This window comes from Malaclemys terrapin, chromosome 6 (assembly GCF_027887155.1).
Source record: "Malaclemys terrapin pileata isolate rMalTer1 chromosome 6, rMalTer1.hap1, whole genome shotgun sequence".
NCBI classification, from domain to species: Eukaryota; Metazoa; Chordata; order Testudines; family Emydidae; genus Malaclemys; species Malaclemys terrapin.
The window spans coordinates 1,904,774-1,929,703 of NC_071510.1; the positions used below are offsets into that span (position 1 = coordinate 1,904,774).

The following is a 24,930-nucleotide window of genomic DNA, read 5'->3' on the forward strand; positions in this document are numbered from 1 at the left end:
TTCCAATCAGGTGTGTGCGCGCGCACGCACACAATGGCCAGAAGATTTTTCCCATAGTACCATTGGTCAGGTCAGTCCGGGTGCCCCCTGGAGTCGCGCCTTCATGGCGCTCAATTTAGAGCCCAGCCGACCCGTCACCCCTTCAGTTCCTTCTTACCACCAGTGACAGTACGCTGGAACTTCCTGTAGCTCTGGCTTTAGCAAGCGTGTTCAACTCCAGTTGTTTGTACATAGTTAGTTTATCTTAGTAGTTAGTGATTAGAGTTATTGTGGGGTCCCCATCCCCCTTCTGACTCCCCGGAGCCATGGTATGCCACGGTCCCTGGGGTTTAAAAACAGTGTGGTCTGAGTGAAGCTCATGCCAAAGAGCGATCCACACTCCTCGTGTTTACTGTGCCTAGGGGAGGGTCACCAAAAGGATCGCTGTAAGATCTGCCGCGAGTTCCACCCTAGAACTCTTAAAGAAAGGGAGCAGCGGCTAAAAGTGATCCTCATGGAGGCAGCTCTACACCCCCATTCGGACCTGGGCTCCTAACACTTCCTTGTCGATATGGAGTGCTCCGGCGCCATCGAGTTCGGTGCCGAGAAAGGACTGGTCCTGGGATGCTCGGCACAAGCACGGCACTTCCCGAGGCCCAGTAGAGAGCAGGCACCGGTCTCACTCGCCGGTGTCTCAGAAGAAAAAGAAGCCAGACAGTCGGTCAGCCCCTGCTAAATCTAAGGAAGTGAGACCCCAGGTGGGCCACAGCTCGAGATCCCCCATTAGAGCCGCGTCATCTCCTGCCCAGCTGAGGCAGTTGAGTCCAGGCCCTCCACGTTCACAGGTCCCTATGGGCCAGCAGCTGCCACTTCCTTCAATGCTGGAAGCTTTCGAAGCTGCTTGGGAACTGCTGCATCTTACGGCGCCGTTTTCACCCCCTAGGAGGGAGGAACCTATGGTGCTGGTGGTCCCACCCTGCCCCCAGGTGCAGTCAAGAGGGAAGCTGGCAATGATGTCCAGGCATTCCCCATCTCCATGTCCTTCAACATCGGCCCACTTGGACAGAAAGCCTAGTCGCACCCAAAGCTCTCAACGCTCGATGCACTGAAGCTCGGTTCCTCTGTGGTCTTCAGTCTTGGAGACCTTGGAGTCAGAGTCTGACTCCTACCGCTCTCAGAGGAGCAGGAGCCGACGATTGAGGTCAAGGCAAGAGAGGCGAGAGCTCCAGGCGTGGCCACCTCAGTGGCAGAATCCATTGGGCCATTCTGGACCCCCTGGGCCTTTCACCAGAGCCAGGGAGGGATCCAAGGGCACTGCTCCGCAGCATCTTCGGTGGCCTCAGCCACATTCGTCCCGCCATCAACCGTGCAGCTCGCCTCGGCGCCTACCCACATGTTGACGCCTTCGACTGCGACATCATCACCGGCCTCGGCACTGGCAACTCTTTGGACCTCAGCGACGACTGCTGCTCCGGTGACGACAGCATTTTTGGCATCGATGATGACCTCGGCACGAACAGCAGCACAGACAACGGCCCTGCCACCTTCATTGGCTCAGGCAGCTGGTTCAGCACCGGTTTCACCGGCGGCACCATCAGTGTCTCCGGTTCCCATACCAATGCTGAGTTCGGTGTTGACAGCTCCGGTGCTGACAAGTGCTCCATTGCACTGATGTTCCCCTGAGAGTCGCGGGACCCCTTGGGAGCTGATGGCAGGGAGCATCTGCTGCTTATAGGGGTTTCCTCTTCATCGTCTCCGGACGAGGCATTGGCAGGCACAGCCATAGCCCCGGCACTTGAGGACAACAGGGTGCTACAACAGTTGCTGCGAAGGCTGCTCAGGGTCTGGGCATTAAGGCTGAAGAAGTGGTCGAGGAGGCTGATCCCATGGTGGATACCCTTGCCCTCTCAGGTCCTTCTCCTATTGCCCTACCACTTATTAAAACTATTGTGGACACCACCAAGACCCTGTGGCAGACTCCAGCTTCCTTGCCGCCCACTGCCAAGTGCAACGAGAGGCATTATTTCGTGCCCTCCAAGGGGTACGAATATTTGTACTCCCACCCACCTCCCGGCTCGCTTTTTGGCTGCTGCTAATTAGCATGAGCGGCAGGGTTTCCAGGGGTCTCCCCTAAAAACAGGGGGGCTAAGCAACTCGACCTTTTCAGGAGAAAGTTCTACTCTCCAGGGGGTCTGAAGCTCTGTATCTTGAACCAACAGGCGATCATCAGCAGGTACTGTTATAACAGCTGTGCAGCAATGAGCAAATTTGAGGAGCTCCTTCCTTCAGACTCCTGAGTCGAGTTCTCGGCCGTGGTGGAGGAGGGAAAGCCAGTCTCCTGGGTTCCCTCCAGGTATGATGCTGCCACTAGGGTCATGGCTACTGGGGTGCCCATGAGAAGGGGCTCCTGGTTCCAAGTCTCGGGGCTCCCTTATGAAGTCCAACAGACCATTGAGGACTTCCCATTTGAGGGTGTGACTCTTTTCTCTGAAAAGACAGACAAGAGGTTGCACAGCCTGAAAGACTCACGAGCCACCCTCAGGGCCTGCACACTCCCGCCACGCTTTAGGTCGCAACCTCCTCCGAGGTTCTATCAGCAGAACCGCCAGGATGGTTCTCGGAGGAGGAACAGGAGTGTCAGGAAAAGACAACACCCATCCTTAGGCCAGGGCTCTGGCCAATCCAAACCACCTTCTGGCCCGAAACCAGCCTTTTGAAGGTGCGGTCAAGGATGGCGCACCAGATCCCCAACTGGATCCACCCCGCCTTACCTTCTTGTCCTGACTGTCCCCTTTCTACTGCGCATGGTCCTGTATCACCTCAGACTGTTGGGTGCTCTGCACAGTAGAGAGGGGATACGCCATCCAATTCTGTGCCCTTCCACCCTCCTTCCCTGACCCTCTTCAGGGACCCTTCTCACAAGCAGCTCCTATCCAGGAGATGCAGTCGCTCCTGTCTCTAGGGGCAGTGGAGGAGGTTCCTCAGGAGCACAGGGGTGAGGGCTTTTATTCCAGGTATTTCCTAATACCAAAAGCCAAAGGCAGCCTCAAGCTTATCTTGGACCTGCGAGAACTCAACAAGTTTGTGAAGAAACTCAAGTTCCACGTGGTCTCTTTGGCCTTCATCATCCCCTCACTGGTATGCCACCCTCGACTTGAAGGACGCGTATTTTGATATCGTAATCACTCAGCCCCACAGGAAGTACCTCAGGTTTGCGGTCAACAGTACCCACTACCAATTTACTATCCGTCCATTCGGCCTGTCTTCACATGCATGGCAGTCGTCGCCACGTTCTTGCGCAGGCACCAGGTACAGGTGTTTCCGTACCTCAACGACTGGCTGATCAGGGGCCCTCCGGGACCCAAGTGGAAGCTCAGGTCAGATTCATCAGAGCCACCTTCAACATCCTGGGTCTCCTTCTAAACGAAGCAAAATTGACTCTGTCCTCCGTCCAGAGGATAGAGTTTATAGGGGACTTGACCCAAGCCAGGGCAGAGCTGCCAGAATCAAGGTTTCAGGCCCTGACCGATATCATTCCAGGCTTCAGACAGTTTCCCACCACCACAGCGATAAACTGCCTGAAGCTTCTCGGACACATGGCTGCCTGTACCTATGTGGTGCAGCATGCCAGGCTCAGGCTTCGACCTCTTCAGTTGTGGCTTGCGTCAGTGTATCACCCAGCCCAGGACAGCTTGGACAGGATTTTGACCCTGCGTTGTCGGTCCTCTCCTTCCTCCTGTGGTGGCTCGACCCTTGGGGTATGCTCGGGGGGGGGGGGGGGGGATAGTATGCTCCCCTTCGCCACTCCGCAGCCGTCTCTGTCGCTAGTGAAGGACGCATCAGACTTGGGCTGGGGAGCACATCTGGGAGACCGCAGGACTCAAGGCCTCTGGTCTCCGGAGGAACTAGGTCTCCACATCAATGTCAGAGAGCTGAAAGCAGTGCGCTTGGCATGCCAGACCTTCCAGGCATACTTAACGGGTCAATGTGCATCAGTCATGATGGACAATACAACAGCAATGTTCTACAGCAACAAACAGGGGGGTGCACACTCCTCTCCCCTGTGCCAGGAAGTCCTGATGCTGTGGGACTTCTGTGTAGAGCATTCAATACACCTGCAAGCGTTGTACCTCCCCAGGGACCACCTCAGCAGGTTGTTTCATGGCCATGAATGGTCCCTTCACCCGGACTTCGCGATTTCAATCTGCCAGAGGTGGGGATTTCCCTAGATAGACCTATTCGCCATGTGACACAACCGGAAGTGCCAGCAGTTCTGCTCCTTCCAGAATCACAGCCCAGGCTCCAACGTGGATGCGTTCCTCCTCCCATGGGAAGGTTGTCTCCTATACGCCTTTCCACCCATACCACCCGTTCACAAGGTGCTCCTCAAGATCAGGAGGGAACCAGCTCAGGTTATATTGATAGCACCAGCCTGGCCCCACCAGCACTGGCACACATCTCTCCTAGACATGTCCGTGGGAGCCCCGATCACCCTGCTGCTCTTCGCAGACCTTCTGACACAAGATCACGGTCGTCTTCAACATCTGAACCTCGAGTCACTTCACCTCACGGCATGGAAGCTCCATGGTTGAATCCAATGGAGCTTTCCTGTTCAGACCAGGTTAGACAGGTCCTCCTTGGCAGCAGAAAACCCTCTATGAGAGCCACATTCCTTGCCAAGTGGAAGAGATTTTCAACCTGGTCGGCGCAGTGTCATTCGTCCCCGACTCTAGCCTCAGTGCCACTCATTCTCACTCTAACATCTGAAGCAGGAGGGTCTCTTGTTGTCATCAATAAGGGTGCACTTAGCTGCCATCTCAGCCTTCCACCCAGGCGTGGAGGGCCGCTCTGTGTTTGCTAATCCTATGGTCAGCCAGTTCTTAAAAGGACTCGACAGGCTATACCCTAACGTGTGTCAGCATGTCGCTGCCTGGGACCTCAACCTGGTCTTTTCCAGGCTCATGGGACCCCCCTTTGAACCATTAGCGACATGCTTCCTGCTCTACCTCTCTTACAAGGTGAGGTTCCTGGAAGCGATAACCTTGGCCAGGAAGGGGGTCTGAGCTCAGGGCCTTGACATCAGACCCTCCCTACACTGAGTTCTATAAGGACAAGGTGCAGCTCAGACCTCACCCTGCTTTCCTCCTGAAGGTTGTGTCAACCAGGACATCTTTCTCATGGTGTTCTACCCTAAGCCACACTCCGGTGGCAGGGAGCAGAGACTCCACTCTCTGGATGTCTACAGGGCGCTGGCCTTTTACATCGAGAGAACGAAGCTGTTCAGAAAGTCGGTCCAGTTATTCATGTCAGTGGTGGACAGAATGAAAGGTCAGCCTGTGTCGTCACAACGCATTTAGTCATGGATAGCATCCTGTATTCATGAGTGCTACAACCTGGCAGGTGCTCCTGCACTCCAATTACTGCACACTCCACCAGGGCGCAGGCTTCATCAACAGAGTTCCTGGCTCAAGTTCCCACTCAGAAAATCTGCAGAGCGATGACGTGGTCCTCCATCCAAACCTTCACCACGCACTGTGTGATTACCCAGCAGGCCAGAGACGATGCAGCCTTCGGACGAGCAGTGCTTCAATCAGTGGAAGACTCCGACCCCACCACCTAAACTTGGGCTTGTGAGTCACCTGATTGGAATCGACATGAACAAGCACTCGAAGAATTAAAAACGGTTACTCACCTTCTCATAACTGTTGTTCTTCGAGGTGTGTTCATGTCCATTCCAATACCCACCCTCCTACACCTCTGTCGGAGTAGCCAGCAAGAAGGAACTGAAGGGGTGGCGCGTCGCCAGGGCTCTATATTGTGCGCCATGAGGGCGCGACTCCAGGGGGCGCCCAGACTGACCCGACGGACGCGGCTATTGGAAAAAATTTCCGGCTACCGCGCCCGTGCGCACGCACACTGATTGGAATAGACATGAACACCACATCTTGAAGAAAAACAGTTACGAGAAGGTGAGGAACCGTTTTTTCTCTTCTGCACTGATGTATTCCAGGTAGGGATGGCTGCTTCTGTGGGCAGCATTGCACAAGGGGCGAGTGGAGGCAGGATCTGTGACTCAGGGCTGATGTGGTGCAGCAGATTCTGGAGCAGATTATTCAGTGTGCTCTGGTAGAGCCCCAGTGTTATAGAGTGGCCTGGCTAAACCCGCCAGTTAAACTGGAGTTCGTCTGCGGAGCAGCGCACGCCATCTGGAGCGTAGCCCTGTGCAGCTGTGAGAAAGAGGGGCAAATTGTTTCAAAAGAGCTTCAATTGGAAATGTTTCCATGACGTTTCCCAACGTGGTGCCGCAAGTGCCTCCAGCAGAAGCCTGAATGAAACCGAGCCTGCTCACAAGAGGCAATCAATTGGATGCTGTGGCTCTAATCTCTAGCAGCCATTTCTCAGCCTCTCTCAACACAGCTCGGTGTGACTTGCTCTTCTTGGCAGCCTGGCCGCTGCTTTTGGACAGTCATTGGCAAGTTAAGAAACATTGTGCTGTCTTACAGCTACACTCCTTCCCCGCCTGCAGAATAAACCTGGAAACTGCAACATAACCAGAGTGACTGGGGAGGAATACTGCACTCTTCTGTGAGCTAACACTTCTTCTTCGAGTGATTGCTCAGGTGTATTCCACAGTAGGTGTGCGTGCTCGCCATGTGCACCAGTGCCGGAAGTTTTTCCCTTAGCAGTACCCATAGTGGGGGAGCCCCGCTGCGACCCCTGGAGTGGCGCCTGTATATTGCTCCATAAAGGGGGCTGCGTGCTCCCCCCACCCTCAGTTCCTTCTTGCCACCAGTGAAGGTAGTGGGAACTTTGTGTTCCAGCCTTGGCTGCAGCGATTCTAGCCTTAGTGGAACTTGTTCATCAGTGGAACACGGTCTTCCATAGGGATAAGGTTCAGCTCCGCCCACATCCAGCTTTCCTGCCGAAGGTAGTTTCACCTTTTCACATAGACCAGGATATTTTCCTTCTGGTCCTCTGTCCTAAGCCCCATTCCTCCAATGAGGAACAGCACCTGCATATGTTAGATGTGTGTAGAGCGCTGGCTTTTTACCTAGACAGAACAGGGTCATTTAGGAAATCCCCCCCAGCTGTTTATTGCATCGGCCGAGCGCATGAGGGGGTGACCGGTCTCCACCCAGCGGATTTCCCGCTGGATCACCCAGTGCATGTTACGACCTGGCAGGGGTTCCCCTGCCTCCTATAGTGAAGGCTCATTCGACGAGAGCTCAGGCCTCCTCGGCTGCCTACGTGGCTCATGTCCCTATTCAGGACATATGCAGGGCTGCTACGTGGTCCTCTGTCCACACCTTCTCATCACACTATGCGATCGTCTCCCAAACGAGGGATGACGCTGGGTTTGGTAGGGCGGTGCTCCGCCCAGGTAACCCTTAAAACTCCTACCCACCTCCATCAGGTATAGCTTGGAGTCGCCTACAGGGGAATACACAGGAGCAATCACTCGAAGAAGAAAGGACAGTTACCTGTTCCGTAACTGGCGTTCTTCGAGATGTGTTGCTCCTGTCTATTCCACGTCCCGCCCTCCTTCCCCTGTGTCGGAGTTGTCCAGCAAGAAGGAACCGAGGGTGGGGGAGCCCGTAGCTCCCCTTATAGCGCGATATAGAGGCACCACTCCAGGGGTCGCAGCGGTGCTCCCCCAGTACAGGTACTGCTAAGGGAAAAACTTCCGGCACTGGTGCACGTGGCGAGCACACACACCTACTGTGGAATACACCTGAGCAACACATCTCGAAGAACGCCAGTTACGGAACAGGTAACTGTCCTATCCCACATCTCAGAAAGGAAAACACAAAGATTTCCGTTGCTCCTATGCACCCCTGCCTCGTCCCCTCACCTAACTAGACCCAGTAACACCTCATGCCACTCTTGCCTGTCTGCCTTTCTTATGCTCACCCCAACCTCCTGCTTCTTGCCCACCTCATTCTCTAACTCCCCCCTGAAATTCACCAGGTTTGTGTTAGTTTCCCACCTAGACACTATGGTGCGTGGTGTCCTGGGAATAGATGGCAAGGGATCCAGGTCTGTGTTGTCCCCTTGCCAGCACCTGTCTGAATAGTCCTCTCTGACTGTGTGGGAGAGATTGCGGGGCCACACTGTGCAAGTACACAAAAGCTTCTACATTAAAACACATAACTAGCTGCAGCCTAAGTAACATTTCTGCTGGCAGGGTAGCAGGATTCTGGCATGTGGCTCCTGCAAGCTGCAGCCGCTAGAGGGCCCCATGGTCTCCCCCTTATGTACTCCAACGCGGTGCAGAGCTGATGGCTGGGCCCCAGGGGAGCTGGGCCTCTTGCTGCCCTCAGCCCCTTTGAAATCTGTGCCACACTGCTGCCATTGTTGCAGCAGGACAAGCAGCCCAGCCCCATACGACTAGGGTTGCCAACTTTCTAACTGCAGAAAACCGAACACCCTTGCCCTGCCCCATCCCTTCCCCCGAGGCCCTGCCCCTTCCCTGCTCCTTCTCCAAGGGCCCACCCCCGCTCACTCCATCCCCCCTCCCTCTGTCGCTCGCTCTCCCCCATCCTTGCTCACTCGCTCATTTTCACCAGGCTGGGGTAGGGGGTTGGGGGCAGGAGGGGTTTGGAGGGTGGGGCCGAGGGGTTTGGAGTGTAGGAGGGGGCTCTGGGTTGGGGAAGGGGATTGGGGTGTGGGAGGGGGTGAAGGCTCTGGCTGGGGGTGCAGGCTTTGGGGTGGGGCTAGGGATGAAGGACCTGGGGTGCAGCAGGGGGCTCCCGGGTAGAGCCGAGGAGTTCAGAGTGTGGGAGGGGACTCAGGGATGGGGCAGGATGTTGGGACGCAGGAGGGTGTTCGGGGTGCGGGCTCCAGGCGGTGCTGACCTCAGACAGCTCCTGGGAAGTGGCGACATGTCCCTCCAGCTCCTGGATGGCCAAGGGGCTCCATGTGCCACCCCCCCCAGGCACTGCCCCCACGGCTCCCATTGGCTGCAGATCTTGGCCAATGGGAGTTCTGGAGCTGGCACTCAGGGTGGCGCCTGCGGCCGGGGGCTGGACACGGAGCCCCCCTGGCTGCACCTCTGCCTAGGAGCCAGAGGGACATGCCGGCTGCATCCTGGGAGCTGGGCACAGAGCCTGCCTGCCCCGTTGGCACTGCAGCCAACTGGACTTTTAGCGTCCCGATCAGCTGTGCTGACCAGAGCTGAACTGGGACTTCCGGTCAAAAACCAGACGCCTGGTAACCCTATGTGCGACCTACACTGCTGTTGCTGTAGCAGGGCGAGCGGCCCAGCCCCATCAGGACCAGTGTTGTCACTGCCGCAGCAGGGCAAGCAAGCCAGCCCCATGGGACCTGTGCTGTCATTGCTGCAGAGGGCCATGTGAGGAGAGGCAGATGTGCAGTGAGATCCTCATTGGGTGGGGCTTCAGGAGAAGGGTGCAGTTAGTGCCTTTTCTGCTCAGCAAACTCAAATAAGCTTCGGACAGCAATGAGAAAAAACTGTCTCCCCATGCCTGGATTTCCCATGTGACCATGATAGTAGTGTTCTGTGTGTCTCCTTACAGGAAGCCAGCTACAAGAACCACAGAGTGAATAAAGTTTTGTTTCTAGGAAACATGAAAAAGCTGCTCTCTACTGGAACATCCCGCTGGAATAACCGGCAAATTGCACTATGGGAGCAGGTGAGTCAGAGGCAGCAATCCAGCCATAGAAGCTTCAGGTTCCTCACCAATTGGGATTCCTCATTACTTTCACTTTAACCCTTGTGCCTGCCAAATACCCAAGAATTAATTTGTAGCTAAGTTCCAAGGTGATCTGTCAAGCTAAAAACTCTTAGGTGGATCCTGGCTTTTGTGTAGAAAATGTTATGAAATAGAAATGAATTGGTGAAGAAGCAAGGCAGGCTGACAGCATGGCAGTAATGCAAACAGAAACGGAAGCAATTTTCTAGCATTGGAAGGGGTGCTGGGTATGGGAGGGAGCAGTTCCAAAGGAGCTAAAGGCTGGCAGCAGGCAGATGGGAGCAGCATGTCCATACTGCAGACCTGCAATAAGAAGTGTGAAGAGACTTCTGTGTATCCTTCCCTCCATGGCCATGGGCCCTCTCAGAACTGCCCCCACCCCCAAATCAGTGGAAGCAACAGTGGGACCCAGGATCAGATGCTCTAGGGCATTTTCAAGCAAGACACTAAGGTCCTGAGAGCTGCTGTTTCTCTCTCCTTTGACATGCCCAGGGTGATCTTTCTGTGCCTTTAGTTGAGGAGGATCTGGATGGCTCCTCGGGGCTGCTGTTCCCGTTCTATGACTCTGACACTCACATGCTGTATGTGGTGAGCAAGGTAAGTGCTTTTTCTATGAATTAACATCAACGCCACCAATTCGGTTCCCAACTACACTGCTTTGCCATCGGCTTCAGTGGGGTTACTCCTGATTTACACTTGCTTGAGTGAGGGGAGAATCCTGCCGTTCTGCTTTAACTGAAGGTCCCCGATGAAGCAATAAGACACTTATTGGATAATAGACCGATACTAACTGTGAATCAGGTCTTCAGCATTAACTGCAAAATCACGTGTTCCCAGGACATCCCACAGGCTTAGCCAAAGAGGAGCAAAAAGGTAGCAGGAAAAGACTTCACTTGCACTCACTAGAAGTGAGGCTGAAAAGATGGGATTAAAAGCCTTTGGGGCTCACAAATTGCTGTGCATTGTCTAGTGTGGTGCGCATTTGGGGATCCACATGTCCTCCTGTTTGCTCGTTATATGACAGGCAGAAAAAAGTGCTTTTGTATGTTGATCTGAAAGTTCCCAAAGTCCTGATGTGTCCAGCTCTTTAATCCTTACCCCATGGCCCCGATCCTGCGCAAACAAGCCTAACACTAACACTAGGCACATGAGCTACAGCCACTGCCTTTGTGGGAGTGAAGTTCGGCAGGGGCAGGGCCCAGGTGAGCAAAAGTCTGTCAGCTTCTGTCCCCTCCTCTTTGCAGGGACTGAGAATCCAATAATAGAGAGATGTGTAGCCCCAAACTGAGCCGCACTCCCATGCAGTGAGCAGCCCAGGGCGGAGGTACCGCTGAACACTTAGAATCACAGAATCCTAGACATGTAGGGCTGGAAGGGATCTCAAGAAGTCATTGAGTCCAGCCCCTGCGCTGAGGCAGGACCAAATATACCTAGGCCATCCCTGACAGGTGTTTGTCGAACGTGTTCTTAAAAACCTCCAATGATGGGGATTCCACAACCTCCCTTGGAAGCCTGTTCCGGAGCTGAACTACCCTGAGAGTTAGAAAGTTTTTCCTAATATCTAACCAAAATCTCCCTTGCTGCAGATTAAGCCCATTACTTCTTGCCCTACCTTCAGTGGACATGGAGATCAATTGATCACTCTTCTTTATAACAGCCCTTAACATGTTTGAAGACTGTTATAGGGTCCTACCTCAGTCTTTTGCAAGACTAAACATGTCCAGTTTCTTTAACCTTTCCTTATAGGTCAGGTTTTCTAAATCTTTGAGCAGTTTTGTTTCTCTCCTCTGGACTCTGGCAACTCACATATTACTCCAGCTGAGGCCTCACCAGTGCTGCATAGAGGGGGGCCGTTACCTCCTGGTGTCTTACATATGACACTCCTGCTAAAATACCCTGGATTAGCCTTTTTCACAATTGCATCACATTGTTGACTCATATTCAATTTGTGATCCACTAAACCCCCTGATCCTTTTCAGCAATAGTCATCATTCACCATCTAGCCAGTTATTCCCCATTTTGCAGTTGTGCTTTTGATTTCCCTTCCTAAGTGTAGTTCTATAAATCAGTGATACACCTTCACCTGGAATACTGGGTTCCATTCTGATAACTCTCTGACGAAAAGGACATAACAGAAATAAAAGGGGTTCAGAGACCAGTGGAGGAAAAATATTAGAGGCCAGGAAAATACTTTTATATGGAAGGAGACTGGAAAGATTGGGACGGTTTAGTTTAGAGAGGAAACAAATACAAGGTGATATGATAGAGCTTTAAAAGAACAATGGACGTTCTAGAGAAGGCAAACCAGGTGACCACCTTGGGCTCCCCCTCTCCTGCAGCAGGGGCTAAGCAATGCCTTTTGTTCTCTCTTGTCGTCTGTAGGGTGATGGGAACATACGATACTATGAGATAAACGCTGATAAGCCATACCTGAACTACCTGATGGAATTCCGCTCCCATCAACCACAGAAAGGAATCGGTGAGTTTGTATCGTGTATTTCTCATCTCACTAGGGGCCCAGTGCCACACCCTGAGGGAATCCAGTGGGAGTACAAGACTGGCCCACAATACCATAGGTTTTGGTGAGAAGACAGGGGGCCCAGTTCTGCTCTCACTCAGTGTTACACTGTTGTAAATCACAGATCCATAGACTCCTAAACCAGAGGTATTGTAATGACCATCTAATCTGACCCCCTCTCTGTCCCTCCCCCTCTCCTCCCACCCCCAGAGCTCCCAGCTGAACTAGAGTGGATCTTTTAGAAAGAGACACCCAGTCTTGATATGGGTGTCTGCAAGACTGCAAATGCTGGAAAATCCCCCACATCGTTCGGAAACTGCTTCAGTAGCTATTTACCCCGCTGTTAAAATGTGCGTCTTATTCCTAGTTTGAACTCTGCTGACTTTGCTTCCAATCTGGGATCTCCTTGTGCCTTTGCCTGCTACACTAAAGAGCTCTCCAGTATCAGCCATCTTCTCCTCAAGCAGGGACTTACAGACCGCCCACCACAAATCCAGGTTCCAAGCCAGGGACCCTACAGCACTCAGCCAAGACCTGCTCAGTCCCCAGCCTTGCTGCTCTCTCCCTGGACTGCTTCCTACTTGCCTCCCACAGGCTTTATTCTCCACCCACCTCTCTTCTGGGAATGCCCTTCCCGCTGGGTCAGGCTCCCGGGGTCTTACTCTTTCCCTGTTGTAATGGGGTCACCCACCTCTCGCCTGCGCCCCTCAGTCAATGGTTTGTTCAGCGGGTCTTCAGTGACTCAGCCCTCCAGCCAAGTCACACACACTGTCTGTTGGTGGAACAGAACAAACCCTTTCCGGGGTATGCAGTCTTTACCTTCTCCTGGCCCTGGTATGGGGCCATACCCCCAGCAGCCAGCCAGGAGCTCCTTCTTAGCTCCTTGGTCCCTGCATGCACTGAGCTGGCTGTGGTCCTGCTGCTCTTCCAGCCAGGCAGGAACCCAGTACTCTCTCTTCCAGGTCCAGACAGCAACTGACTGACCCTGTCTCTGCGGTCCCTGTGTTGGCTGCTTCCCCTGCAACCACTCTAGGCTGCTTGGAAGACTTTTCTTCTGCTCCTCTCTGGGATGGGGTGTAGCAGGTCCCTCAGGCCTCCAACAGGGGGCCTCTGGGCCTAGTCCACCTTTTCATACCTGGATTCCCTCCTTCCCTCTCTAATGCACAGAGGGTGGCTGTAGCCTTCCTCACTGCAGCCATCTCTGTTGGCAGCTTCCTGGCTTTATACTAGCCCAGCACACACCTGTTCAGCTGAGCTTCATGCTGCAGTCAGGGGTTGCTTCTCCAGGCTAATCCCCTCATGTGGTGTCTATCACAATTGGTCTTTCTCAGCCTCCATAAGCCTTTCAGGGCTGTTGTGGGGTGAACACCCCATCAGAGTTCCACAGGCTAGTAACAAGTTGTGTGAAGAAGTGAATCCTTTTTATTGGTTTGAATTTCCCACTTTTCAATGCCACTGAATGTCCCCTTGTCCTTGTGTTCTGAGACAGAGAAAACAGGAGCTCCCAATCGCATGTCTCTGGGCCAGTCACTATTCTATAGACTTCTGTCATGTCCCTCTCCAAGATAACAAACCCAGTCTGTTCAGTCACTCCTCACAGGGAGTGTTTCCAGGCCCTTGATCATTCACTCTCATTTCTGTGGAGAGAAAGGAAATTCTGCACGCTCAACATTAATTTCTGCGCAAATTCTGCACGCACAGTAGCACAGAAATCCCCCAGGAGTATATAATGGTGCTAACACTTTCCTATCTCTACTGGAAATACTTTGCCTGATGCAACTTAGGAGTGCATCGGCCTTTTTCACAGCTACATCACATTGGTAGCTCATAGTCATCCTGTGATCAACCAATACATTCAGGTCTTCCTCCTCCTCTGTCACTTCCAACTGATATGTCCCCAGCTTATAGCAAAACATTTTGTTGTTAGTCCCTACGTGCATGATCTTGCAATATGCACTATTACATTTCATCCTTTTTCTATTACTCCAGTTTTCAGGGTCCTCCAGATCTTCTTTAATGATATTCTGATCCTCCTCCATACTGGGAGTACCTCCCAACTTTGTGTCATTGTGATGGGATGTACAAACCCCCCCACTGAGCAACAAGGGCTTAAGGGCTCATTTTGGGCTCAGCCAGCCCCACCTGTCACACCTGCAGCAAATGCTCCATCTGCTGGAGGAATTAAAAGGCAGCGAATTAGCTCAGTTGAGGAGCAGCGTTGGAAGCAGCCCACAGCTGCAGCAGAGCAGAGCAAAACCGAAAGGCTCTGACGCAGCTGCCCAGAGGGGCCCTCCGTGAGGAAAGGGCGGACGCTCTGTAGAGACAAGCAGAGAAGGAAGTATCCTGTGGCCCTGGACAGAGGCAACCTCCTCCTGCTTTCTTGTGATTTGGATTTTCCCACCAGGCGAAGGCCTTGGACTGAGGTGATCCCAGGTGGGGAGATGAGAGGAAGAGGCCCAGGAAGAACAGCTTTAAGTAGTCTTGGTTGCCAGGTTACTGGTAGCTCAAGGGGCCCTGGGTCGGAGCCCAGTGGAGTGGGAGGACCTGGGCTCCCCTCCCCACACTCCCCTTGACAGTCCAGGGTTGTGGCTTTGATCACTAGGTCATGCTTCCCAACCAGATCCTGAGTGGAGACAAGTACAGTTTTTATTATCTCACACCCCCTTTATGCCAAGGGCATTAATGAAAATGATAAATAAGTTTGGTCCCTGTTGTGGGGTCACTGCAGTCAGGGTAGCAGACCCCGCTGCCCCTCTCCATGTCGGTGCAGTGGGGTCACTGGCAGCCAAGACAGCCCATCAGCAGGTGCTTGGAGCCTGTCTGCTTCAGAAGGAATCCAGCTCCTCCTGTATCATCTCCCTAGATGAGAATTCCCCCCAGGGTCCCACAGCTGTTTGTCCACTACAAGCCACCTGGCTCTTGGAAAGAGAAGGGGCTGTACCTGCCCTCTGGTGGGAGGTGCCCGCAGGGGTTGTTTGCTGGTGGAAGGGCACTGTTACAAACCCCACCTGCCATTTCTTCTGCTCTCCCCTCAGGAATCATGCCAAAGAGGGGCCTTGACGTGTCGGCCTGCGAGATCTTCCGGTTCTACAAACTGATCCCAGGCAAAAGCCTGATTGAGCCCGTCTCTATGATTGTTCCTCGCCGGGTAGGTGTGGGTCAGCAGCCCTCTCGCTCACAGCCACTGTGCCTGAGCAGGGCAGGGGAGGCAGGGCTGAGCGGGTTTCCTTTGTAAGATCTGTGGCCTAGAACCGACCAGAGAAAGGAGCGGACAGGGCGAGGCAGTACCTCATTTATATAGGAACTGTGCATCATTTGGGGACATTGAGGTATAATTGGGGTACAGTTTGTACCCAGGGCTCCTGTTGGGAACCCCTTGGGAAAGGCCTGGACAATGACTGGGCTCGGGGTCTCCCTGGTGCAGAGTGATGGTTGCCAAGGTTGGGTAAGATGAAAACCAGGAGTGGGGAAGGAGAGTGCATGCTTCTGGGCTGCTGCACCCCTCTGGGGGGTAGGGAGTCTGGGGAGGGTCGTTGCTACCACCCATGCTTTTCTAAAAGAGCTGAGCTGAAAGAAGCGGCTGTATTCTGAGGGGAGCAGAGCAGCTGTGGGGAGCTGGTCTCCAGCAGAGCGCTGGTGTTCACAGGCAGAGTGGAGTAGCTGTTCCCGCGTACTAGCAACACCTTGCTGAGAGCGAAGGATCACACCCAAAGGCTGGAGCAGTGCAGCAGTTTGACCAGCTAACAGCACTGTGTGAGGAGCAGCATTACGAAGAGCTGAGCTGATAGGAGGGGATGGCTCATTCGGAGGATGGGTTTGGTTTGGGACTGACACTCCTGCACATTAGGGTCGTAGTGATAGAAATTGGTAAGTGATAAGTTTATACAAGTTCACCGTGTCATTTCCCTTCCCTTTCTTCAGGCAAGTTTTCCTGTTTAAAACCCTCTGCAAGTGGGGAATAAATTGCCTATCAAAGGCACCGGACTGCTCTAGATCTACATATAGGCTCCCAGGTTACTGGTTTGGGGCTCGAAGTGGAGTTATTTCAGTTTTAGAAAAAAAGACTTTAAAAGTGCTTCCCCAGCCCTTAATTGCTACCAAGGCCACTGGCAGAGGGGTTGCTCCTTTCTGAGACTGCCTTGGGGCCAAATGCTTGGCTGAGGTAAAGGGGGAATCTGCAGTGAAGTAACAGCCCTGAGCTGATTCCCACCAGCCCAGGGGCTGGCACAGGTTGTTCCCTCCTGACACATCCTTATGGACCCGTGCTTCAGAATGCAGGAACTGTTCTGCCTGGTGGTCACCTGTGTCACCTCATGTGGGGATGGATTCACTGAAATGAGTGTGAATGGCTTGAGAACTGCCTGGCTGTGAACTTCCTGAAATGCAGCCTCCCCAAGGAGAGTCATTGATAAGAAGGGTGACTTGGAAGGGTGTGATGGCATAACCTTATCAAGCGCCACTCACAGGTACCAGGCTGTCTACACTGCATGTGCAACACAGTCATGCTGTGGTGTAGAAGAAGCTTATAAATGTGTCCAGCCTCAGCCCTGGTGCAATGAGAGGGCAGGTGAGACTGGAACCAGGACCTCCTGTCACTTGCTCTCTGATCTGCTCATGTCATGGCTCCTTGAGCTACTGAGTCTGACCGTGGAAGCTGCAGCACAGTTTATAAACCTATGGCAGCATTGCGCAGGGTGCTGCCATGGGTGAATGCACAGACTCCATTGTGGTGCTGTGGTAGTGCCAGTGAGTCCCTGTCCACCCAAAAGTGCATGTTCCTCAGATGCTGCTCTGTCTAACAGCTACATGTGCTGGGATCCCCGGGGTGCAGCCAGGAAACAGGGTGCTGCTGTGCTCCCTTAACTCTCCAGCCTGGACTATCTCTCACAATGCTTTGCCAGTGACAAGCAGCAAACCCCTCCAGGTGCTGTTATCACTCAGCACAACCGTATGTGGAGCCCCACGCCCAGCTAGATTGCATGAATGCTCCCAGAGCCACTCGTGAATCACACAGAGAAAGGCACCAGCCAATTCCCCCCACCTCCTTAGCCTTGCACCCCAGAGCTGTACCATCTTGCCCTGCCTGGTTAGAAGCCTGACCAGTGGAGAGGATGTGCACCAGGCTTTGTAAACTGAGTTGAGGTTTCCCAAGCATTTCACACAAAATACACTGTTTTAGGTAAAGTATAAAACAGATTTATTCACTACAGAAATATAAATTTTAAGTGATTACAAGTGGTAGGCATAAAAGATCAGAGAAAGTTACCAAAGAAAATAAAAGATCTAAATCTTAACCCTTATTACATTAAACAGCATTTAGATCAGCATTTTTCTCACCCCAGTGGATGTTACAGTTCTCAATGCACAGGCTTCTCTTAAGCCTGGACCAGTCTCCTCAGATGACCATCGGCTTTTCGGCATTCCTGTTGCTGCCAGCGTAGGTGGGGGAGGAGAAAGGCAAAGGCATACTGCAACTGTTTCCTATTTTATATCCTCAGTCCCTGGGCCGAGAAGACGCTTGCCCAGACATGTCTTGGTGGACTTTGCTGAGTCACTGGCCTGAGCAATCTCCTGGTGTGGTCTTGTGCAACTGAGTCATAGAGTTGAGCAGTCCCCATTGTGTGGTGCTTGGGCAGCTGTCATTGAGTTGTAACCCCCTTGATTACACCTCCCCTGATGATTAATAGTCATTGAGCACCCTCCTGGGCGTGGTTTGCCTTCTTTGTATGTCACTAGCAAACTTACAAAGGTAACAACCATACAGCAAAATCTCATAACTTTATACACACTAATGATATACATATTTGGACAAAAGAACAGGTTTCAGGAGATCATGACCTTTCATATGATACCTTACATGGCATGTGTTGTACGAAATATCACAACAATATGTAGGGTTACCATATTTCAACAAGCAAAAAAGAGGACGGGAGGAGCCCCGCCCTAGCCCCGCCCCTGCCCCTCCCACTTCCTGCCCCCCCAGAACCCCCAACCCTCCCCCCGTTCCTTGTCCCCTGACTGCCCCCTCCTGGGACCCCTGCCCCTAACTGCCCCCCGGGACTCCACTCCCTATCTAAGCCTCCTTGCCTCTTGTCCCCTGACTGCCCCAACCCTTATCCACACCCCCACCCCCAGACAGACCCCTGGAACTCCCACGTCCCATCCAACCACTCCCCACCCCCTGACAGCCCCCCCCAGAACTCCCAACCCATCTAAACCCCTCTGCTCCCTGTCCCCTGACTGCTCCGATCCCTCTCCACACTCCTGCCCCCTGACAGCCCCCCCAGAACTCCCAACCCATCTAAACCCCTCTGCTCCCTGTCCCCTGACTGCTCCGATCCCTCTCCCCACTCCTGCCCCCTGACAGCTCCCCCCCAGAACTCCCAGCCCCCTACCCCCCGCTCCTTGTCCCCTGACTGCCCCCTCCTGGGACCCCTGCTCCTAACTGCCCTCCAGAACCCCACCCCCTACCTAAGACTCCCTGTTCCTTGTCCCCTAACTGCCCCCTCCTAAGACCCCCCCCAACTGCCCCCCAGGACCCTACCCCCTACCTGTACCCTGACTGCCCAAAACTTTCTCCACTCCCCTCCAAAAGCCCCCCCCCCGTTTCTTGACTGCCCCATCCAGAACCTCCCTGTCCCTTCTCCTGCCCCCCCTTACCCTGCTGCTCAGAACAGGGTGTTGGGCTCTGTGCCAGCCGGACACATGGCTGAGCTCCCCAGCACAACACAAAACCCGGTCCCTGGCCCTGCACAGGGCTGCCGGAGCGGGCTGCAGGAGGAGGAGCTGCCGGCCGGCTCAGAATGCAGGGAGGGGGGGGGTGGGAGGAGGAAGCTGCTCCGGAGTCCAGCCCGGGACTTTCCTGCAGCCCTCCCAGCCACTCGCTCTGCTCTGCCAGGGGAGGGGGAAATCCCGGACATTGTGAGTGCTTTACAAATTCCCCCCGGACGCTATTTTTAGCACACAAAAGGAGGACATGTCCGGGTAAATCCGGACGAATGGTAACCCTACAATATGTGAATAATGAATATGGGGGTTACAGGGTGCCATTTTGAGGGACAATGCATCAGACTACACCAGCACTTTCAAACCATCCAGCTCCTTCCTGCTTGTGCTTTGTCTTTAATATTCATTTTGGCTGAAATCTTGACCCTACTGAAGTTAATGGGAGCTTTGTCACTAACGCCAATGGTGGCTGGATTCCCCCTTCATATGGTGCTTGCATGAATAACAGTCTTACTGAAATGAACTAAAAAGTGTCTTGCAAAATTTCCCTCTTCCAATGCAAGTAAGTGTTGAGCAAAGGAGAGGAATGTCTCTGGCTATTTTGTTGTCATCCTCCTCCTAGTAGAAGGGAGCCACGTGGATCTGGTGTCAGGCCTAGTACATTTTCATGGCAAATTTGAAAGTCCTAAACAAAATGGGGCTGTTAGGGATCAGTCATTGTGAAATGCTCCCATCGCTAGTCTCTCATGCTGAACATGCTTCTTCTCAGTAACGTGTTGAAGCTGTCAGTAGCTGGCAGCGGCAGCTGTGATTGTGCTGTCTGTATTTGCAGTCGGAGTCGTACCAGGAAGACATCTACCCAATGACAGCTGGAGCCCAGCCAGCACTCACGGCGCAGGAATGGCTGAACGGAATTAATAAAGGTCAGGCTTGCAGAAAGAGGACAGAGTCAAACATTGATTGGATTGTCTGGCGTATACACAAAATGTCATTAGCTATTTTACCCTTTAGCTACTGGAAAATCTTGGCAGAGTAAAAATTATATCAATAAAAAATCTGTTCTGAGTGGCTCAGAGCTGTCTCTGTTGTGTATTGCCTTTGGAAATAACTCCAACCTTGAGCCTGATTATTTGAACCTACAGATCTCCTGTGTTTTGTTCAGTGCTGATGTGTATGCTCTATATGTGTGCTAACCATTCACCTACTTACATTGTAGGTCCTGTCCTGGTATCTTTGAGACCAGGCTCTGAAATCCTGAATTCTCTGCCACAATTTCCTGAGAGAGAACCATCACTGCGGTACCAGGACAGGACAGAAAGAATGGCAATGAAGGAAATTCAGAAGCAAAGTGAGATCCAAGAAAAGAGAGGCCAGAAAAAAGTGGAGGAAAGATTGCAGGAAACCAGACAAATGCGGCTTTCAAATGGCTTTGACTTATTCGAGTGTCCTCTACCCAAAACCGAGAATGAGGTCTGGCTGTGGGAAAGCATGTGGGCATGGGGGGAGAATTACATACAGCTGGCAAAGCGTGCAAACTGCAGAATGTTTTGTATGGGCATAGATTGAACTGAAAAACAATGCCAAAGGTCTGCAGTGTGGGACTTGGGTGCATAAGCAGAGCTAAAGAAACCCCCCACTTCAGTGCCAGCATGCTGGTCACACAACTAGTGCTGGCCAAGACCTGTCCATGTCCCTGCCCCCTGGGAGTTCACAATGTAAACACACAAAGGAATGGTTACCATCGCCATTGGACAGATGGGAACTGAGCCCCAGAGAGGCTGAACCCTGGTCTACACTGCAGAGTTAGGTCAACATAAGGTAGCTTACATCGACCTAACTCTCTAAGCGTCCACACTAAAATGTAGCTCCCACCGATGTAAGTCACCCACTACACTGACTTAATAACTCCACCTCTGTGAAAGGCATAGCACTTAGATTGATGTAGTTGGCAGTATCAATGTAGACACTGTGTTATTTCCATTGCCTGTTGGCTATCAGCCCTGCGCAGGGCTCACCGCTGGAACCTGCCCTCCTCTGCTGGGCCAACAGCAGAAGCTGTCAGCCCACTGGGCTCAGTTTCACAGCAGGGAACCTACCAGAAGTGAAATTGACATTCTTGTCAGTTTCATGGCTCCTATGATTTCAGGTTTGGTCTCTGGCTGTCAGCCCCCGGGGCGAGAGGGCTGTGGCAGGTGAGCTCTGCACAACTGTCAGTGTCCCATGCTCCGGCTGTCAGTGCCCCACGTCAGTCAGTGCAAGCTCTTCTGGTGAGGGCATACACTGCCGGAGGAAGGAGGGTAGTGTGGACAACGGTAGTCAATTGAGTTACTGCAGTGGCTGTAGGTGGACCTAACATAAGACATGCCCTCAGTGTCTTACATCGTGGGAGATACATTTTAGTGTACTCACCCACCATACTGATTTAATACTCCACCTCCGCGAGAGGTGTCGTGCTTAGGTCGATGTAGTTAGGTCAATGCAGCATCAGTGTAGACACTGTGTTGCTTACATCGTGTGTGGCTGCCTTTCAGAAGCCGTCCCACAATGCCCCACACTGGTGCCTGGCGTGGGCAAGGTGCTAGTCTAAGCTGTCAGGTAATGGCTGCAGTGCCTAGCTGCTTTGGGAGGGTCTGGGCACCCTGGTTTATGCTGTGATGCTGTAGAGCTTCAGTGGAGCACAGACATGTGCATTATGCCTAGACCCAGCTGGGGCACAACAGAAATCAACAGAATGCTGTTTGTTTTACAGCTGTTGCAGATGTTTTACCGACAGCAGGAAGAAATCCGGAGACTGCGAGAGCTGGTTAACCAGAGGGACGTTCAAATCAAACAGCTAGAACTGGAGATGAAAAACATCCACATGGACTCAGGCAGGGACTGAGGTGACAGGCCCACTCTGCGGCCATGGCATGCACCGTGCCTGCAGCAGATTCCCAGGTGCCTCATGAGAATGACTCTTTCTATGTTTTGCATTGGGGAAAAAGGAGGTGAATGCAGCGCAAACTTCCCTTGGCTCCGATAGTCACCTGCCTGCTGTCCTGGGTGCTGCACATGGATCTGCTTGGCTGCTCTACGATCTGCTGCCAGCCAGTTCTCTTACTGCAGGTGACCCCAGGTTAAAGGTACTTCTAGAGCTGCACCAAGTCTGGGGAGACTGAGGCTGGAACAGTGCAGGAAAGGCTCTGGTCTGCGGCCTCCATGCGACTCCCCTGTGCACCCCGAGGGCGCTGGAGCAGGGCTGGCTGGGCTCCGGGCCTGCATCCTCCCTGTGACTCCCCTGTGTGCTACAGGCATGTGGCGTTAAGCATGGGGCCTGCTGCCAGCCTGTGCTTGGACTGCAGCTGCAGTGGCCCTGCCCTCCATGGCAGGTGGGGAAGGCTGCCAATGCCAGACAAGTGCTGTGTGGAGTGGAGCCCTCAGAGGTAACCCCTATCTCAGAGGAACCATCACGACACCCAGAGAGGAACTGGTCCCTGCTGCTGCTCTTCCCCTGGTCCCCACAAAAAGGGCGTTTAATGGGGAGGGTCATGAGAGCAGTGAACTCTTGCTGCAGGCTGGACACTGCCTCCCCTTGTTCTCGTACAGCAGAAAGCCCCCAGGGCAGGCTGGATAGCAGCCCCTGTCCCTACAGGCACTAATCCAGCCCAGGGCACTGGAACAGGGGGAGCCAGAGGCCATGGCCCCCATCACTTTTAAAAGTGGGAGGACATAGCCACTTGTTTCCTGTCCTAAGGGCAGTGGAGAAGAACAAGTGGCAGGCAGGGCCTTGGGGGGGAAGAGGTGGAGTGAGGGTGGGGCCCTGGGGGAAGAGGTGGGGCCTGGGGAGAGGGAGCGGGGGTGGGGCTGCAGTTCAGGCACCAGTGGCCCCTCCACTTCTAGCGAGCTTCTGGCGCTCCTGATCCTGCCCCAGGGAGATCAGGCTGCATGCTGGCATAAAGGCCTGTGGGCACAAAGGTGATGTCAAAGGACGGCACACTGCACTAACAAGGGACGGGATTATGTTACACAATGCTCTTGGTGCTCCCTGGAGGAGGGCAATGCAGGGGAGCTCTGCCCAAGACATGCCTCCCAGGGCACATAGGCAACGAGACTGCCAGCCGCACTGTTTTAGGCCTTAGTTTCCCAGAAGAGTGAGAGAGTCACTGAAGGCAAGTGGGTGCTGAAAATCCATGTGGCTACGGTGAGAACATCTCTGCCCCTGCACAAGGGCTGGGTCAGGGAGTGTCCCTGTCATAAGGCCAGTACCAAAGACCTGGACAGGCTCTGCCTAACGCTGCAATGTTCTCCTTGGTGTCACTCAAGCTCCACGTCTCTAAAGCTGAGGTGAATATCTCCCCTGATGTTTCCCCTCCTCTGGCTTATTATTAACACCTAACTTCTCTGCATAGAGCTCTGTAGGCCTGCACAGCACTACACTGGATGCCATAAGCCTTCAGTGCACTGCACATGGTGTTCCAGGGTTGCCCTGCTGCACAAGGCACTGTAGGCCTGCACTGCACTATACTGGATGCCATAGGTCCACACTGCACTGCACAGGGCACTGTAGGGCTGCACTGCACTAGGCATCATTGGCTTGCACTGCACATAGGGAGTGACATCCTGGAGTCATGTTAACTCTGGTATAAATCTCTTGGGCCCATTGCTTGCCCCAAACAGCTTAACCCTCTCCAGCCTTCCCATTGAACAGGCTTGAAGCCTTTGTCTGTGAGGCTTCATTCTCCTTGTACATGCAGCCCATTGCCACCATCTCAGCTTTGTCCCATGTCATCTCCTGCCTTAACACCTGCAATTTCCCCTTCCCTGGCCTCCCCCAGTCCCATCCTGTCCCTCCATCCCATCTCACCCCCCTCCCCCACCACCACATGGGCACCCACGTCATTTCCCTGACCTGACTTCCCTACCTGCCTGGATGCCCTGCTGGGCTCTGCCGCCTCATCCAAAGCGCAGGTCCACCCACTCCTCTGCCTCCTTCAATCATGCCCCATTGCAGCTCCTTCCCCACTGTCCCACTCCCCGTGTCTGCAACAGCTTCCCAGCCAGCCACTGCCCTGTACCCCAACACTGTGCACTGCAGTGTCAGGTGAAGGTGTGGGTCAGTTACAGGCTTGGCCCTGACCACTCCCACCTCTGATGCTATGTGAACAGAACACAAGGGTGTAGGCGGGAGCCAGCTTTCATCTGCACTCCGATAAGGGGAGCCTGTCTGTTGGGGATGGGTGGGAACAGGGCTGCATGCCAGGCCCATTCTCTAAACTCAGCCATTTTCCAAGGGACAGAAAGAAGCATTGCTGTAACTAAAAGTCACTGCAACAACGAGGATTCATCTGCAAGAGAGAATTGAGGGCTCTGTCCTGCAAACACTCCCATGGGCCCAGAACTTGCTAGCCCTGACTCCAAGGAGAATGCCCGGAAGAGACGTGTTTGCAGGGTTGGGCCCAAACGTGCTTAAACTCTGGTATGTAAGAGTCAAGGAAGAACTGCAACATGCCTCTCCTTTAGCTGTGCTGCAGGGAGAGTTCACACAGCCCCATGCCGCTCTAAATAAGAACCAATAAACTTAGGTGCTAAAACCAGTCACACACTTCCTTGCTTCACTATAAACTGGTCCCCTCTATTGGCCAGGGGGAAATGATGTTCTTCTTTTAGTAGTGTCCCTGTGTGTGCTCCACTGCACATGCATACACGCCGCTCGAGCCCTTGATTGGAGATTTTCCATTAGCAGTGTCTCTCCAGCCACACATGTGCTCTACACAACCTTGTGGTGCCCTCCAAGGGTGTATAGGGCTGTGCAGGTGAACGGTCCTCAGTTCCTTCTCTGCCGCGTTGCTGAGACCGGGCTCCAGCGTCTCTGCCTGGTGCACACTGCAGCGTGTTTACAGTCATGGTTACTGAGGGCATGTCTGCACCACAGATTTAGGCCAACTGAAGTCAGGCTGGCCTACAGCCACTGCAGTAATTAAATTGGCTGTTGGAGTCCACGCTACTTTCCTACCG

At 53.4% G+C, this 24,930-nt stretch overlaps 1 protein-coding gene across 2 annotated transcripts in view; it reads left to right on the forward strand.

Moving 5' to 3' along the window:
- CORO2A (coronin 2A) overlaps window positions 1-22,699 on the forward strand; it is a 101,474-nt gene extending 78,775 nt beyond the window's left edge. For both annotated transcript variants that reach the window (XM_054032790.1, XM_054032791.1), the window contains exons 6-12: window positions 9,516-9,632; window positions 10,185-10,289; window positions 12,075-12,171; window positions 15,246-15,358; window positions 19,769-19,859; window positions 20,153-20,406; window positions 21,686-22,699. In XM_054032790.1, the coding sequence (XP_053888765.1) occupies window positions 9,516-9,632; window positions 10,185-10,289; window positions 12,075-12,171; window positions 15,246-15,358; window positions 19,769-19,859; window positions 20,153-20,406; window positions 21,686-21,817 (909 nt within the window). In that variant the 3' untranslated portion in view covers window positions 21,818-22,699. The remainder of the gene's footprint in view (window positions 1-9,515; window positions 9,633-10,184; window positions 10,290-12,074; window positions 12,172-15,245; window positions 15,359-19,768; window positions 19,860-20,152; window positions 20,407-21,685) is intronic.
- Window positions 22,700-24,930: the final 2,231 nt, after the last annotated feature.